General features: G+C 36.4%; 1 protein-coding gene across 2 annotated transcripts in view; it reads right to left on the bottom strand.

The window, feature by feature from the left end:
• Positions 1 to 699: 699 nt before the first annotated feature.
• Positions 700 to 16275, bottom strand: part of NBN (nibrin) — a 38490-nt gene continuing 22914 nt past the window's right edge. The window contains exons 6-16 of one of the 2 annotated variants that reach the window (XM_062604622.1): positions 15653 to 15770; positions 15167 to 15357; positions 14034 to 14134; positions 11659 to 11800; positions 10957 to 11220; positions 10215 to 10680; positions 8867 to 8938; positions 6269 to 6424; positions 5123 to 5236; positions 4032 to 4081; positions 700 to 911 (exon numbers count right to left, since the gene is read on the bottom strand). In XM_062604622.1, the coding sequence (XP_062460606.1) occupies positions 881 to 911; positions 4032 to 4081; positions 5123 to 5236; positions 6269 to 6424; positions 8867 to 8938; positions 10215 to 10680; positions 10957 to 11220; positions 11659 to 11800; positions 14034 to 14134; positions 15167 to 15357; positions 15653 to 15770 (1705 nt within the window). In that variant the 3' untranslated portion in view covers positions 700 to 880. Of the gene's footprint in view, positions 912 to 4031; positions 4082 to 5122; positions 5237 to 6268; positions 6425 to 8854; positions 8939 to 10214; positions 10681 to 10956; positions 11221 to 11658; positions 11801 to 14033; positions 14135 to 15166; positions 15358 to 15652; positions 15771 to 16275 lie in introns of both variants that reach the window. The other variant, XM_062604623.1, reaches the window with a different exon arrangement.

The following is a 16275-nucleotide window of genomic DNA, read 5'->3' as shown; positions in this document are numbered from 1 at the left end:
GTTACTGAACTTTTTTTAACCTTCTAAAGAAAATCAGCACACAAGTTCTCTCAGAAAACTGGTGAACCAAACATTAAAACCACAGGGCACAAGCACACAGAATGAAAATGGAGCGTGCAGCAGAAGTTCTGCAGAATGCAGTTAATTGCCTTGCTTGTGCTCACAGCTTTTGCTTTGCCTATAAAATGGTCTTTATCTCAACCCATGAGTTTTCGCACTTTCACCCTTCTGATTCTCTTACCCCATCCTGCTGAGCAGAGTGAGTGGCTAGCTGGGTGAGCCCCCAACAGTATGTTTTAGAAAATAAAGGAAACATCAGGTCAAGCTAATGTAATAGTTCCAGGAGTAAGGCAAATACTGATGTAATTAACTGGATGTTCAGACTCCCAGGACTTGGATCATGTAATCATGTCCTTTATCACCTACTTCAGATACTTAATATTGGAAAAGCAAAAGGATGAGGTTCACTCATCTACAGGCCTCTCATCAACCAGACAGCAGATGTAATTAGAAGCCAAATTATCACCCACTGCACACCCTCAAGCTGGACACAAACCAGGAACATATACTAGATGTATGTTCAGCCAAGTGCCAATACTCCCTTTTTTTGTCCCCAGTACTATTGTGGAAAATCCCCGCAATGCCCACCCCTCTTGAGAGGAAACAATGTTAAGGGCTTGAAAACAGGCAATCCATAAGTAGCAAGCAGTGAAAGAAGCTTTCATTTTTCTTTAATAAAGGGAAGACTTGAAAACAAGACTTGGAGTAACAGATAGTCAGATGGTCACACACATAGGTATGTATCACACTGTGCAACCAGCAAACCTAAGGAGCAGAAAGCTGATTTTGCTAGAGAATCATTGTAAATTCAGGTCACAATTTATCTTCGCCTTTTCACATTAGGATCGTATCTGCAAGAAAAAAGAAAATTTGTCACAAAGAAGTAAAACTTCATAATATTCAAAGTTAACAATGGGATGTAAATAGCTTTATTATATATGCAGAACAAGGGATTGGTCACTGTTCAGGCCTTCCCCTGACTACACTTCTAGAATTAACTACTGTTGCTACAATTTGATTGAAGGATGTGTAACCTGTGCATGAACCTTTACTAAAATTTTCACCAACTTCCTAGATACTTAAAATCCTTAAATCGGATGCATGAGTTTCTCCAAGCTCTTACTGTCCCAACATAAAGTTTCATTTAAGGGGGGGAGGGTATGTATTCACATGTGAATGTATATCCACAGTAATGTACAACATTTGGCCACAACTCATTCAGACAAAACTCTTTTGCCTGCTTCCTACTCCGACATAAATCCATTCCTTGCCTTACCTTCCCCTTTATACAGCATCTTACTGTTAGTAATTTAGATCTACTTTCTGCATATACTCAATGGTTACCTGATTTACTGCAATATGCTTACAGTTTGATTCTGCTTGACACTGCTATCCCTTGGCTTTCTCTTTCTCTCCATTTGTGCTTCATCTCCCCAAATCCTGTGTCACTTCTTTGAAATTCTGATGTGTTTTGTATTCATGCATGATTAACTTACGGACACAACTGAATGATCATGAAGTTTTACTTCCACTAATTCTGCTTTCATTCATCAAGACTATTTTTGCTTACACAGGAAAATGTGACAACTTGTGAGCCAAATTACATCACCACATAACTAGAAAGGTATTAGAAGTCACTGCTGTTGTTATACAACTCAGATTTCTGGCAAAAATGAAATGTGCACCCTCTGAAAGAAATGCTCTCTTATTAACTGTTAACTGATGGAGCAATAAGGTTTTCTGAATGGCTTTACATGTTGATATGCAGTATCATTTTTCTTTGATAGAGATTTTGGCAAAAAACACCCTAGTCATACACGTTTTTCTACCTAAATGCTTAATTTTTAATGTTAGTCAAAAACATGGCAGGTAAGAAGTCAAACAGTGATCAATTGTTTCTTCACATAAAAACTAAAAAATAATGAAATCTTTGCTAAACAAAATGAGATCCTCACATTAAATCTTAAATCATTTCTTTGAATTAATTGCTATAGCATTGTAATACATTAGCTTGAACATTTAAATATGTCCTGGGCACCAAATCCTATTTTGGGAGGCAGGGGGCAGGGAAAGAGAAGGGGGAAAGATAAGCAGATAGGAGAAGAGGATGATGAAGGATGAAAGCCTGCCATCAGGAGACCACCAGCTTCAACCCTGTCTGTGACTATTTATGGAGAGGCTGACACCAACATCTCACCTCTAGCCATCTTCCATGTCAAATGAAGCCTGGATAATGTTTTCCAGAGAAAAAGAAAACAAAGGACATAACCAGAGCAAAGAAACTGTACTGTGCCTGTGGCCTGAAATGGAAAAAGACCTCCAGAGATTGCACTACTGAATGCACAAAGAAACAAAAGACCTTGCTGGAAACAGAGAGCGAAGAATACAAAGGGCTATTACTGAACGTAATACATTTATCTGTAGTCTTAGCAGACAGTACAATACTTTTCCTTCCTCCTCTCTCTCTCTACTCAAGAGCAGCAGTTGAGGACACAGCTTTTCTTTCTAGCTCATCTTTACTTGGAATACTGCATGAATCTTTCTAACATCATCAAATGCAGTTTTCCTGGGAAATTTTAGCTGTTAATATTAGCATTATGTCATGGCGTTTGACTCAGAATTAAGGACAAAATTAGAAGAAGGTTACAAACTGCTGAGCATTAAATTGTGAGGCCTAATATTTTTGACGTGGAAACTTCTGTTAAGTACAACTATCCTAAATTGACTGGAGAAGAGGCAAAAACTTTTTTAAGCATGAACGCATGCAAATTATCTAGTTTTCCACTGCTGTGTTCTGAAAGACTAAAATTAATTAAGATATTCAGGCCAGATATTGTAAACACAGCAATCAAGCTGCACCACATTTTTATGACTGTCTTCATAACTGACAGATATTTAAAGGCTCTATTGCAGATGTAAAACTTGGCTCAGAACTTTAATTACAAACAGGTCATAAATAATTAAATTAGGACTACAGTCAAAGTAACTGGACAGGAACTCAACTGAACAGGATGATTCATTCTTTCAAAAGAGAGATTAGAGAAAGCAGTAGACAACTGAACTGAGGGTTATTGAAACGAAACTGCTGAAACAGACATTTGGAGGCAAATGTAACAAGTTATGGCGAGAAGCAATAGCAAACATTAAAGTGAACCTGGACCTCCCAAAGAAATCTCTCAAACTCCTGTGAGATAAGCACTGATTAAGACAAAATTAATGACTCTACTACTCTGTCAAGAGCATAGAATGATTGGTCTCCTCTAGTCTGAAACCAGGAAGATGTTAAGGCACTGAGGGAGTTTCTAAGGTAGGCACTTTTTCATTGTGAATGGATTTGAAAGCAGCTGAAGGGTCTCAAACATAATGGACACAGAGGGGCCATACTGAAGGATTCACTTAGGGGTTGTTTTGGGGTTTTGTTTTTGTTTTAAATTCTGTGAATCATTACTTCAAAGATTTAAAAAAAAAAAAATAGCCCTGCCCATTACTTGTTCACGCACCTGATGTTCTGTTGCTTTAGCTCCCTCAAGTGACTGAGTACAGGGATGGGCAAGTGCCATGGCCAGAATGAAAAAGTGGCAGACCCCATAATTTCTTCTTCGCAGTTCACGACTGACTTAATCGTAAGACCAAAACACTTCATTAGGCTCTAGCAAACGCTAATGGCAGAAAGTCTGACCCTGGAATCTCTTTCAGCCTTTGTGAACAATCAAGCTTGTGCATATGAGCCAGGAAGTAGCAACATTTTTGTTTCAGAATGTGCTTATTAAAAACTTGTAGCAAGTCTGAATGAAAGTTTAAGGCATAAAAAGAATTTGAGAGAAGTCAAATCATTTGGATATATTCCATAGATGGGAACCCATGGAATTTTGAAAATAATAGTCAAAGCTGTCTTCTACAAAATCAGAATTTGCCCAACAACAGATACAGAAAAAATACACATTTTCTAAGTACAAACATAACCCTCTTACCTAAAGAGATCATCAGCAAGTGATTCTTCTCTTGCATGTCGGTTCTGTTCCTGAGAAAATAAATTTATTCAATATTTGATGTTAAAGATTAAACTAATAAACAATACAGAAAAACAATGTTACTGAACTAACAGTTTTTCCTGAAGAAGTAAGTTTTCTCTAAGTATTGATATTATATATTTCTCTATTTAGTGCATATTCACATTAGGTAATGTATTTTATTACTCAAGTTTGGCGAACACTACCAACTTATGAAATGTAGTAGTTTGTACAAGATAGCATTTTTGGTCAGAAATATAGTTTGGGGTTTTAACCATGTATGTAGAAATAGTGGATTTTTTAATCTGAGTATTGGTGCATAAAGGGAATTTTAATTAGTGTTATCTATAGCCAGGGATTAAGAAAAAAAAAAGGGCGGGGGGGGAGACAATCAGAAAGTGTTGCTGTGATGGGATCTTAATTGGGCTTTGGAAACAGAATATGATTTATCAGCAAGTACTTATAAAGAAACTATTAGAAAATCAAAGTGCCAGAGAACTGCGATGACAAAATTTATTTACAACTTCTACATAAAAAAGGTGAAGATTTTTGCAATAGAAAAATACTATTTATTCTTATCTCTTCAGTATAGTCCAACAGAATTTTACTCAGGTATATTCTGTTCCATTTATGAGTAAACTATCAGCTGTACTTTATAACAATTTGAACACAGCTAATCACAGAGAAGTTTTTTCCAGCTCCCTGTCATGTTCTTAGAAGTCGTAAATTTCCATACTGCTCCTCTTATTTAAAAAAAAAAAAAAAAGATAATTCTCTCTTAGGGTACTGATTTTGCCTTAAATCAATATTTCTGATTATATGACTGTTGCATGTACAGTGAATTCAAATAATCAGCAAAAAGATAGTTTACCACTGACCTCTGTCTTCCAGTAACTTTTCTGATGTGTATTTTCCTATAAGTATCTGTGGACAGCTGAGGTTTTATTTCAAAAATAAAAGTTCAGAAGTATTTCAATAATGACCAGAGGCTGACACGAGCACTTACATACGACAAGTTTTCATTTTACCATCTTCAAGAATTAATTCCTTACCTCCATTTCTTGCTTTAACCACTCTTCTAGCTCTGAATTTTTTTTAGCCTGGTGAGCAATCAAATCTGACCTTCCAATAATGTATGGAAGTTGTCCGGCCCCTGGATAAGCTACCTGTCAGACAATAAAGTCTTACAATTACAATACAAGGCAACCCACACTGCAAGTAAAAGGTCCGTTTTAACAAATTCAGAAAGTCTATTCAGGTATCACAGAAGGAAGTCAGTCTTCCCTTGAATAACATTTATCAGAGCCCAAATTTTAAAGAGATTGAAGCGAAAAAGCATTTACAGAAAGTTATTAACTCCCTCCTTTTACTCAAAGAAAAAAAATAGCTGTCAAATTACATATGCTAAATAAGTCATAGTACATTAAATGGAGTTTGAAAACATTATAAACCGATAGATTCTATTTTATCATAGAATATATAAACATCTCTTACAAAATGGTGGAAAATCCTATTAGAAATGTAAAATGTTATCTAAATATGAGAGCATACTCCCAGAAAGCTGGAAGTTGTATTGTGTTACTCTCACTCTCTACACAGTATTTTACTGAAATGCATTTCTAGTAATCTTATGCCTTTTTTTATATATTATTTTTTAGTATGAGCTGAAGTGGTATTTTTACACTGAACACTAAGACTCTTCAAATTATCCTCAGGATCCAAGCAAGCAATAGATATTACTGTTGTAAGACATTAGATTTAATTCCATTTAAAATCCAAGATTTATTAGATAAAATGCAAGATTCTGAAACATGTCAAAGCATATGCTATGCTTTATACACAGCATACGTATAAACATATGTATTTTAACATATGGTGTTTGGAGAAGTCAACTTGCTAGCTTTCGGGAGATGGTAGTCATCTGTTAACACCTTATTGCAAGTAACAGTTTGAAATAGAGAGTGTAAGTCTCTAAATAATCTAGCATAAGGTAAGTCTCTGTCAACCTGGTACTTCCTCAGTCAGTTAGAAAAACATCTGTTAACAGTATAATACGGTATTTAAATTGTTTCTTTCTGCAGTTACTATCAATTTAAGAAAACCCCAAACTTTTTTAACATATTTCTAGAACCTTAAAGCAAACCTTTCTAGTACCTTTAAACAGTGCCATCTTGTGACCATTTCAAATACAGACCAACCTTTTTAAACAGTTTGAAGTTCTTCTTTCCCCCATAGCTGGTATTTCCAGTAAGCTGACTGTTCTGTCTTGGACAGCTGACAACCAGTGATCTAAACTCAGTCAACAGAAGTCTGCTAGGAAGATTGCTGGAGTCATCTTGCATTTTGTTGTGGTTCTTAGGTGGGAAGAAAAGGAAAAAGCATTTCAAGTGTATAAAGAGACATGCAGCTTATCTAGCAGTATAAACTTTAGAGAAAGATATAATCATGAGCACAGCTGAGGCAAAAGTTAGAATTACTAAAGGGCAAGGGGAAGACGCAGTAGTGCTAAGAGCCAAGAAGATAGATTTACTTCTCTCCTCATATACCACTAACAGAGCTGGGAGCTCAGTAATTTCCCTTGTATTTAAACCTGTTCAAAAGACAGGATCACTAAGAATTGCAGTAACAACAATAATGAAGTCAGTGTATCTCACTGCACTAGGATTTTACTTCCAGATAAAACTTCAAGTAAGGATTTTTTTGTTTTATTTTTATTTATCTAGTATCTAAAAATAACTTCTTTCCTCCTCTCCACCTTGCCTCTTACCTGGACTAACCAAGTATGCTTACTCTAATGGAAACTCCAGCTAGCTCCACGGACGACAAAGTCAAACATCTCCATCTCAATTCTAGCCTACAGATTTACCATTTAGGCCAACGTCATGATTTAAGCCCAGCCGGTAACTCAGACCCATGCAGCCGCTCGCTCACTCTCTCCCTTCTTAGGCTGAGAAAGCCGGGGCTGTTCTGCCTGGAAAAGAGAAGGCTGCGTGGAGACCTCATAGCAGCCTTCCAGTATCTGAAGGGGGCCTATAGGGATGCTGGGGAGGGACTCTTCATTAGGACTGTAGTGACAGAACAGGTTCAAACTTAAACAGGGGAAGTTTAGATTGTATATAAGGAGGAAATTCTTTACTGTTAGGGTGGTGAGGCACTGGAATGGGTTGCCCAGGAAAGTCGTGAATGCTCCATCCCTGGTGGTGTTCAAGGCCAGGCTGGATGAAGCCTTGGGTGGCATGGTTTAGTGTGAGGTGCCCCTGCCCACAGCAGGGGGGTTGGAACTAGATATCTTAAGGTCCTTTCCAACCCTAACTATTCTATGATTCTATGATTCTTCCCTCCCAGAGGGAGGGGGAGAAGAAGCGAAAAGAATGTAACTCTCACAGATTGATATAACAGTCTAGTAACTAAGGTATAACGCAAAACTACGACTGCTACCACCAATAATAACAGTGATAAGGGGAACAACAAGAGGGGAGAATATAAAACTAAAAGGAGGAAAGAAAACAATAAACACACATGATGCACAATACAATTGCTCACCACCCACCAACCGATACTCAGCCTGACCTGAGCAGTGACCTAGCCCTTCCGGGTAACTGCCCCTAGTTTATATACTGGACATGACATGCTGTGGAATACCCCTTTGGTTAGTTTAGGTCAGGTGTCCCGTGTGTGCTTCTTCCCAGCTTTCCGTGCCCCCCTCACTGGCAGATCATGAGACTGAAAAGTCCTTGACTGGAGTAAATATTACTTAACAAGAACTAAAACCACTGGTGTGTTATCAGCGCTGTTCTCAGGCTAAAGTCACCTGCACTGCACTAAAGCACTGCACCAGCTACTAAGAAGGAGAAACATAACTGCTACTGCTGAACCCAGGACAGCCAACTTTGGGGCTGTAAGCTCGATCGGATCAGTGAAGCACTTTTACCTGTACATGAGAAAACCTCATATGACAGCAAGTTTGCATGCACACTTTGCTGCCTGGAGCTAGACCTATGTGGATTATAAAGGAAGTCTGAGTACAGGACAAGTTCAAAAATACTGTTAAACCATCTTCATAGACAGCTCCAGCCCAGATGCAGTTCAGCTGTTTTATAGCAAATTATAAACTAAAAGTCCCTTAATGTGAGCTGATCCTGAACTTTGGTACACCTGCACAGCATTCCCTCTTCTTGGGCTGATTTCTTGTATGTACATGAAAAGGTGTGATCCTGCCACTTGCTCAGTGGCTACACTCAACCTTATTTATCTCTTCAGAACCTTTCCATTTCAGTTTCATTTAGTCTCCCTCTCCTCTGCCCCAGTGCCATTCCCAGCAATTCTCCCCTTCATTCATCTCACCTCTAACAAAGCTAGCACACTATTTACTGTTAATCAGTGTATATTACATCTATTTTTTTCAGTGGTTCATCTCCTTAGAGCAAACAAGATTACATTCTTCTCTGGTCTTTAAGCAGTAAACTAACAAACACATCAGTACAAGTATTAACCACATTGAAGGGTTAATATAATTAAATAAGGTGACTGAAACTATAGAAACCTAAAGTATCCATACAAACACCATTAAACAAGTGTGCAGATGAACTACACTTCACTCTGTCCCTCACAGTCAATAATATAGACTGTACTATTCAAATTTACATATAATTATTCTCAGGAGTACAATCCTCAGAACCTCCTTTATTCTGAAACAGAATCCACAAATGCTATGTTCCTAACAGCAAAATTTTGATCCATTTTCTTAATGCTTCTCAAAGTCTGCTGTTCAAACTTACAATGACCTGGTTTCTTACCAAGACCGGTGACTGTTGTGTGAACTCACTTTTCATTTCTGGAGTTAGAACTGATCCAAGTACCTCTTCTTCCTATTTGATCAGAATACAAATTTAATTACATAAAATTGTTTTCTCCTATATGCAGTAGAATAAGCATTTTCAAATAAATATATTTATACAGAAAAGAAACTGCACTTAAGTTTTTATGATTTTATGTACACTGTAACAATTGTGGGGTTTTCTTAAATTTTTCACACATCTTTTTCTTATATGAGTAGCAAGTTTTGTCCACGTGTACAATCTTCAAAGTCCTGCCAGGATGTGGAAAAGATTGCAAAAGCTTTTTAAGAATAAAAAGTAGAATTTTCAATTTCACATGTTAAGTGTACATGTGTGCAGGAAGGACACTTCATTACTAGGGCAGGAAAGCATTCTGCAGGCTGCTCACACAGTTCAAAACCAGATTTGCCCCTCATAAATTATTTTCAGTAGTTGAAAAAGTCAGATCAGCTTTATGCTGATAGTACGGGAAGCTTTAATATATACGTATTTTTTTGAATAAGCAAAACTTAAACCTAGTCCTTGTCTCTTATCCCTTTCTGCATTGTTAATAGTCTGCCACAGCTCTCCACATCGTTTTCCTCTATAAACCTGCTTTTGTTTTTTTCCATGAAGTGGCTACTATTAACTCAAAATCCATTGTTTTCTTCATTTCTCTTCAAAAACTGCCTTATCCTCAAAACCAGAGAAATAATCAAGAAAGTGAATTACAAGCTGTGTTTTGGTTTTGTTTTCTTCTTTTGTTGGTGGTGGGTTTTTTAAGAGGATATCAGTGATTCAAATCAACTCATACAGGAATTTTAACAATCTTTCACATGACATCTAGAGATTCGGACTCGAAAGACGTTGGACACTTCTTCAGTAACTCAACAGGTCAACTAATGATTTCTTCAGAAAATCCATTACATAAAGGTAACATAATTATTTTTGTATAAATATCAATGTTATAGTTAACAACAACATATAAGAGCTTTTTCATGGACCAGTGATATATTCTGCTGTTCTACCCACAGTACTTCAAGCAAAAAGAGAGGAAAAACATCAGAATACAAGCAGCTTTCAATTCACATAGAAAAAATGTCCTGAAGAATGAAAAAATATTTCTCATTCTAGATAGGTGTTACACTGCAGTGTTCACATGTAATAGATACATCACGGCAATTTTTAGTTCAGAGTGATTTGAGCGGTTTAAGCAAACAAACTTTACGAAGCCACTTCCTGTATGTCAAGCAGCCTCATCCTTAGAGAATCTACCCGCATCCTTCCAACACAGTTCAAGACTAGTCACAAGAAGAAGGTAACTTACCAATCGCTTATTCTCCTCTCTCTGCTTTACATTTACTTCTTGCATCCTGCTTCCTTTGGTTTCCAAACATTTCTTCTTTCTCTGAGCTTCCTGGTCATGATCTGCCATTTGACCTTCCCAGTCTAAGTCTCTGCTTCCAAACACAATTTCTAATGCCTCTGTATCTTCAGATAAATTCTCCAACTCCTTTCTCTTCTTTGATGCATGCTTTTCACTAGAAGCAGTTTTAGTGTTGGTTTTATCACTTGTTAGTTTGGCACTTTGCCTCATAAGCTTTATACCTGTGTCTTCTAATGCAAAGTTTGGGCTTAGGTCCAGGATGTTACTTTCTTTCTGATGCCTCTCTGCTTCACTGTTCTGCACTGACGAAGCTGTGGGTTCAGTGAACTCGGGAACAGGCGATGACCTTTCCTCCAGTTTTGCTAGTTTGGCTACAGATGTTTCTTCTCCTTCTTCAGCTCTTTCCCTTAACCAGACAGTATTTACAAAAGAAAGAAATTACAAAAGCATTTCTGAATATAACTAGCTGCATTTGCAACATAACAGCTTCCTGAGGTTTTAGTGACTGCATTATGAGATTTGAGCATAAGTACCCTTGAAGAAAAGCTTGCCATTCTAGAAAGGTGATCAAAAATTACCTTTTTATTTTGAATTAAATGTACATCCCTTGAATTAAAATTATTAACCAAAACAGCACCAATATAACAATAAGGGAAATGATGTCTAGAACATTTCAACATACCTTTTTCTAACTACTTGGAAGTAACTCATAATGGAGTTAGACTGGTGATGTGAAGCACACTCACTAGGTTTAACAGCTTCTGAACTTTTAGATGGTGAGACAGGATGAGTTTTTTGACTAAACCCAGATGTTCTGTTCACTCTAGATGTTGATGTTCCTGCATTCAAGCTGCCACCAGTGCTAGGGTTTTTCTTTACGGCGGTTATATCTTGGAAAGCCATCTTTCCTCGTCTATCCATCTGAGGAGTATTCTCTATCTCCATACTAATTTAAAGAGAAAAAAAGCATTAAGTGAACACATAAGAAGATATCACAGAGATACAGTGCAGAATACCACTTAAAAGAAAAAAAAGCAAAAAAGCTGTACCTGTACTTTGAACATACTTGTAAAAAATGCAGGTGTGCTAAAAACAAATTGTAAAATCCATCGTGACAAATACATTTTTATAATTGTGAAATGGCTTGAAACTAATAGTTAAGACTGTCAAATCAAGTAAGCAGTATCTACATTTGTATCTGAGTCATGCAAGTCCTACGTTTTCTGCAGAAATTATCTCACTGCAGACAAATGGAAGCTATTTAGTAAGTCCCATTTCTGACACCATATATCTTTGTCCACTGGCAGTGATACAGTTCCTCTGCCACAAAAGATTGCTTCATTTGCAAGTATTAGCTCAGAAACTGTTTCCAAAAATATTTCACCATGTCTGCTCTTCCATTTCTGTATCAGCCACATATGCTGTGCTGTCATCTGCAGCAGCTACCATCATGGTTTCATCCACAACCAAACTCTGAGAAACGGCTCGCCCTACAACAGCTGATGCATGAGTATTTTCGGTTACAACTGCAAGATCAACAGAAGAGAAGAATTAGAAGGTTAGTATCAAATTGGTGTTTCTTTGCATGTGTTATCACACATTGGTAACTGATCTGGTGAGATTTTTGTAAAATGGTCTTAAAGCAATTTTAATAAAATAATTAAGCAGATCTATTAATTAAAAAGAAAACACAACTAAAAAAAAACCAGATCTAAAGGACCATATTATGGGATTCAGGTTTAGTTAAATATTCCACTGAATGAAATAATGGATTTTTTTTCTTAAATAAAAATGAACCATAATGCAAAATCATGATAAATATGGATATAACATAATAAATCATGCAATATATATCTTATACACAACTGTCAGAGCACAAAACTCCTGATCTTTAACATGTGATTATTATATTTGAGATTATTTCTACTAATGTAGAACCAGTATTTGCTATCAAAACAACTTAGGATAACTGACTTCTACAGACAACTTCTCACAATCCCTATAGTAAAGGGATTATCTTAAAACATCATTTGCTGCTCTCATTATTTCTCTGTATAACAGAAAGAGCACACTTAACATCTTTTATATTATCTTCTGTTTCATACGTCTTTGTCCTCATATACTTAACGTCTTCTCCAAGTCAAAGGATACTAACATTTACTATTTTAGCATATCTCATCGTGCTTCTAGATACATTTTTAATTACTACTCATCTCTTAGCCCTTTACATTCTTCCCGCATCTCATTCCGATCAAGACGATGATGTATTGTAATTTCAGATAACCCATTCTCTACACATTTGTTAATTTTTTAGAATCCTAGAGTAGTTAGGTTTGGAAACAACCTTAAGATCATCTAGTTCCAACACCCCTGCCATGGACAGGTTTTCCTAGTGTTGTAACCTATACAGGAATAAATCACCTATAGATACACGTCTCCTCTTTGAGCAATTACAAGTTACTGTATGTTGCTATTTGTTCTGAGACACGAACTGAGGAAGAAGTCTTGTTTGCAATCCCTTTGATTTGAAACACATACATGGAAGTTGTAACTCCCAAACACCAGAATTTGTTTCCTCTTAGCAAATAAACTGTAAACACAGCCACCTTTAAATGCCTGATAATCAATCTTTTTACACAATTCAATCAGACAGCTTTTATCTGTCCTATCATTCAGGATAGAAACAAGAATCAGCATTTCTGATTATTTCAGATATCTGCAGGCTCAGTATCTTTAAATTTAACCTGAGAATTAATTTATTTTGTATGGCTTTCTAAACTAAATGGATAGACCCTCATATACAAGTTATTTATACAAGGATACCATGAACCAAACTATTTTTCAGAGTTCTCCGTTTCCTGCATGTGTATCTTTCTCTCTTCAAAACACACTTTTGAGTAAATAATGTTCCTATATGTAAAGACCAATCTATAGGGTTTTGTTATTTTATTCTATTTTTAATTGTACGATTTGCTACCTGTTGCAACACTTCGTAGAACAGATAAGAACAATTTTACTGAAATAAACTAGAGAGTAACAATTTTGGAAGAAGCATGAAAAGAGAATTAAACAAATAAAAACCTCTTTTTGTGTCTTAGAGATTTTTATTACTATTGTATTAGTAAATATGTTAAAGTTTCAAGTCACAACTTGGAACGTTCACCCTCAAACTATTACTTTAGTAAATGTGGCAATCATTTCTCATTGTTTTTACTTCTTATGCCAAGACTGTGTTTGGTTTTACTGGGTGGGGGTGGGTTGAATTTTCTGAAGTAAATTCCTTTCTGTGGAGGGGGAGGAGGAGAAGGGGAAAAAAACCACAAACTTACAAATTAATTCTGTTCTCTCCATTTCTAACACTCATCTTTTATTTCTCTATTACCCCTGTATTTTCATGAAAGACAATAACATGTAATCTAAACCACCACGTACATACTGGTTCAGTGGCCATTAAAAACATGAACTTCAGAAGATTGTTTAAAGTATCTTTCCTTTAAAGATCAATGTACAATGTGTCTGCTTTTTATGCTAATTTTAGATCTGCTACTTTTTTATTTAGAGTCATATGATAGTCAGTGCAGTTTATTGCAAGACCATTAAAAACCAATTACCTCTTCAGAACTGTATACGTTTTTCACAGTGTCATTCTGTTTTAGTGATCTTGCAAAACAAAAGAACATTACCAGTTGATGCCCCAGTACAAAAAAAAATACTGCTTTTTTAACGCTGTTAAAATATTACTACCCTTCTTCCAATTACCTTTGTTACCAAGCTGCTTTTGAGGGTTGCAGAATTTTTCTGTAGACATGAAGAGAACTGCCAATCCAATTTCTGCCTCTGGAATAGCCCTGAGATCCTTGCTGTTAATATACAAATAAAATAAAGACAGAAAAAAAAACAAACCAAACCAGCCCTGTTTCTCAATACAGATTCAAAAATGGGAATAGATACGACAAAGTACAAGATGTTCTACTCTTCCTGTCAAAAAACAGCAGTCTACGCTACAATTTTTCACAATACAGTAAGTCAGCATAATTATCCATCATTACACCCAAGTCCTATACATATGAACTTCCAGCTGCTGTAGTCACTGTCTGGTTTCAGTAATCTGGCCAATGTATCTCTCCCTACCTGATTTCTGAGCATCTAACCAAATGTGCTCTACCTTTGATTCAAAAAGGTGTGTGAATGTGAAAGTGACTTGAAAGATATGATCACCTCTTAGAAGTCAGCCAGGCACACACCCCCGGCACACACCCCCACTTCTTCTGTACTACAGCCATGAGAAGAGCTTGAGTACAAGAAAATTCAGGGGAACTAGGTTTATGTATTAAGTACTAGGTTCTTGTTTTGTTTCATTGTTTTAATAAAATGGCCTGCCTTCTCTAACAAAACTTACCACCAGAACAAAAACCGATTTTTGTTAAACAGAAGCTGCTCTTCAGAAACACTGTATGCAAATAATTAGACAGCAACAAACCACATGACCTCAAGGTGCTATTTCATGTTTTCCATTAAATAAGTATGTATATTTATCAAAAAAAAAGATGACCTATTTTCCATTCTTAAAATATATATTTTAACTTACTTTAAATAGTAGAAGAAAACCCACTTGCTGTAATTTCAAAGCAGCTTCATTACAATTAATTTTTTATAGAACTGAATCCTCCAAACAAGGAAAAACAAAACAAAACCGAACACCAACACAAGAAAACCTGCAAAAATCTCATTAAATCCTAAAAACCCTGCCAAGTCCTTTGTTTCCGGCTTGAAGAAATTCTAGTTACTATGCTAAATACTTAAAGCAATGAAAAAAATGCCCTCTTTAGGTATGCAAACACAATGACTAAATCTCTGCAGAAATTCTGAAGTACAGGAGAACAATGCTGCACCTTTGCAAGACAGTCAGAACAGAATCAGTCCAGTTTCTCATGGAGTCAGATCCTGGGATCTGAGAGTTTGTCAACATCACATCAACAACACAAACATCAGGAGAAACTAGTAAAGATGTTTCTTTTCTTCCTTCTGTCATCAACTTTGCTTCCCCACCTCCAAGAATAACTGCTGGACCCAGTTTCTTGTGCTAAAAAGGGAATGCAAATACAAAAATAAAACCTTGAAATGCGGTCAATTTAAAAGTATCAGCATAATGAACTATCAGCATAATGCTTATCACTGATGCACTAATGCAGAAGTGATGTGTTCTGTTTCTCCCCCTGTATTTCATCTTGCTTAGGCCATTGTACTGCAAGAAGATAAATACATAGAAATCCTTCTTCCCTGATGAACCCAGAAACAGTGTAAATTCACAGAGAACAGAATCAAGTCTGTGCTTAGCTACCCCGCAACACTTTTTTTGCAATGTAAAGCCCCATTACCTGCTTGGCAGTTAGAAATACAAAAGTTTTTCCACAGAATATTTTTTTCCTTTCCTGACGCTCAGACAAATCCAGTTTTTCAGTGCCAATGGAAGGCTCATCAACTGGAGGATAAAAACTGCAACAACAGAAAATTAAAAGTTACAAAATTCAGATTTACCTATCTATACCAATTCATTGTCCTTTTTGTTTTACAGTAAAGCTCCGAAGTTAAAATACTTGCTGTGTTAAAACTATTTACACAAATATTTTTCTTTCAAGAGAATGTTAAGAAGAAACAGAGCCTCTAATTTCTCATTATCTAAGCTAAGATTAAGACTTTCCATTTTAGTAACTGAGAGGAACATATTCAACCTATCCACTTTAAGTATCTGTTGTACACATACCCACATTTTCCACTAACAATACTAACAAATACGACTGCAATCTCATTCTGCACTTATTCTAGCTAATACTGAAACTCCACACAAAATTAGTCATCCTGCTTGCTCTACTCTTCAAGTAGGAACAGCCACCCTCCTCCCCTTCTACTGGACCAAGAAATCCAGCACAGTGGATGACAGCCTACCAATATAACAGAAAATAAGTACATTTCTCTAGCGGGGGGGATAGAGAACTGAAAT

Source organism: Pezoporus occidentalis, unplaced genomic scaffold (genome assembly GCF_034315485.1).
Source record: "Pezoporus occidentalis ecotype Australia unplaced genomic scaffold, CSIRO_AGI_Poc_V1 ctg87, whole genome shotgun sequence".
Classification (NCBI taxonomy): domain Eukaryota; kingdom Metazoa; phylum Chordata; class Aves; order Psittaciformes; family Psittacidae; genus Pezoporus; species Pezoporus occidentalis.
Note: the sequence above shows the minus strand (reverse complement) of the source record. Positions and strands in the feature narration are given on the sequence as shown.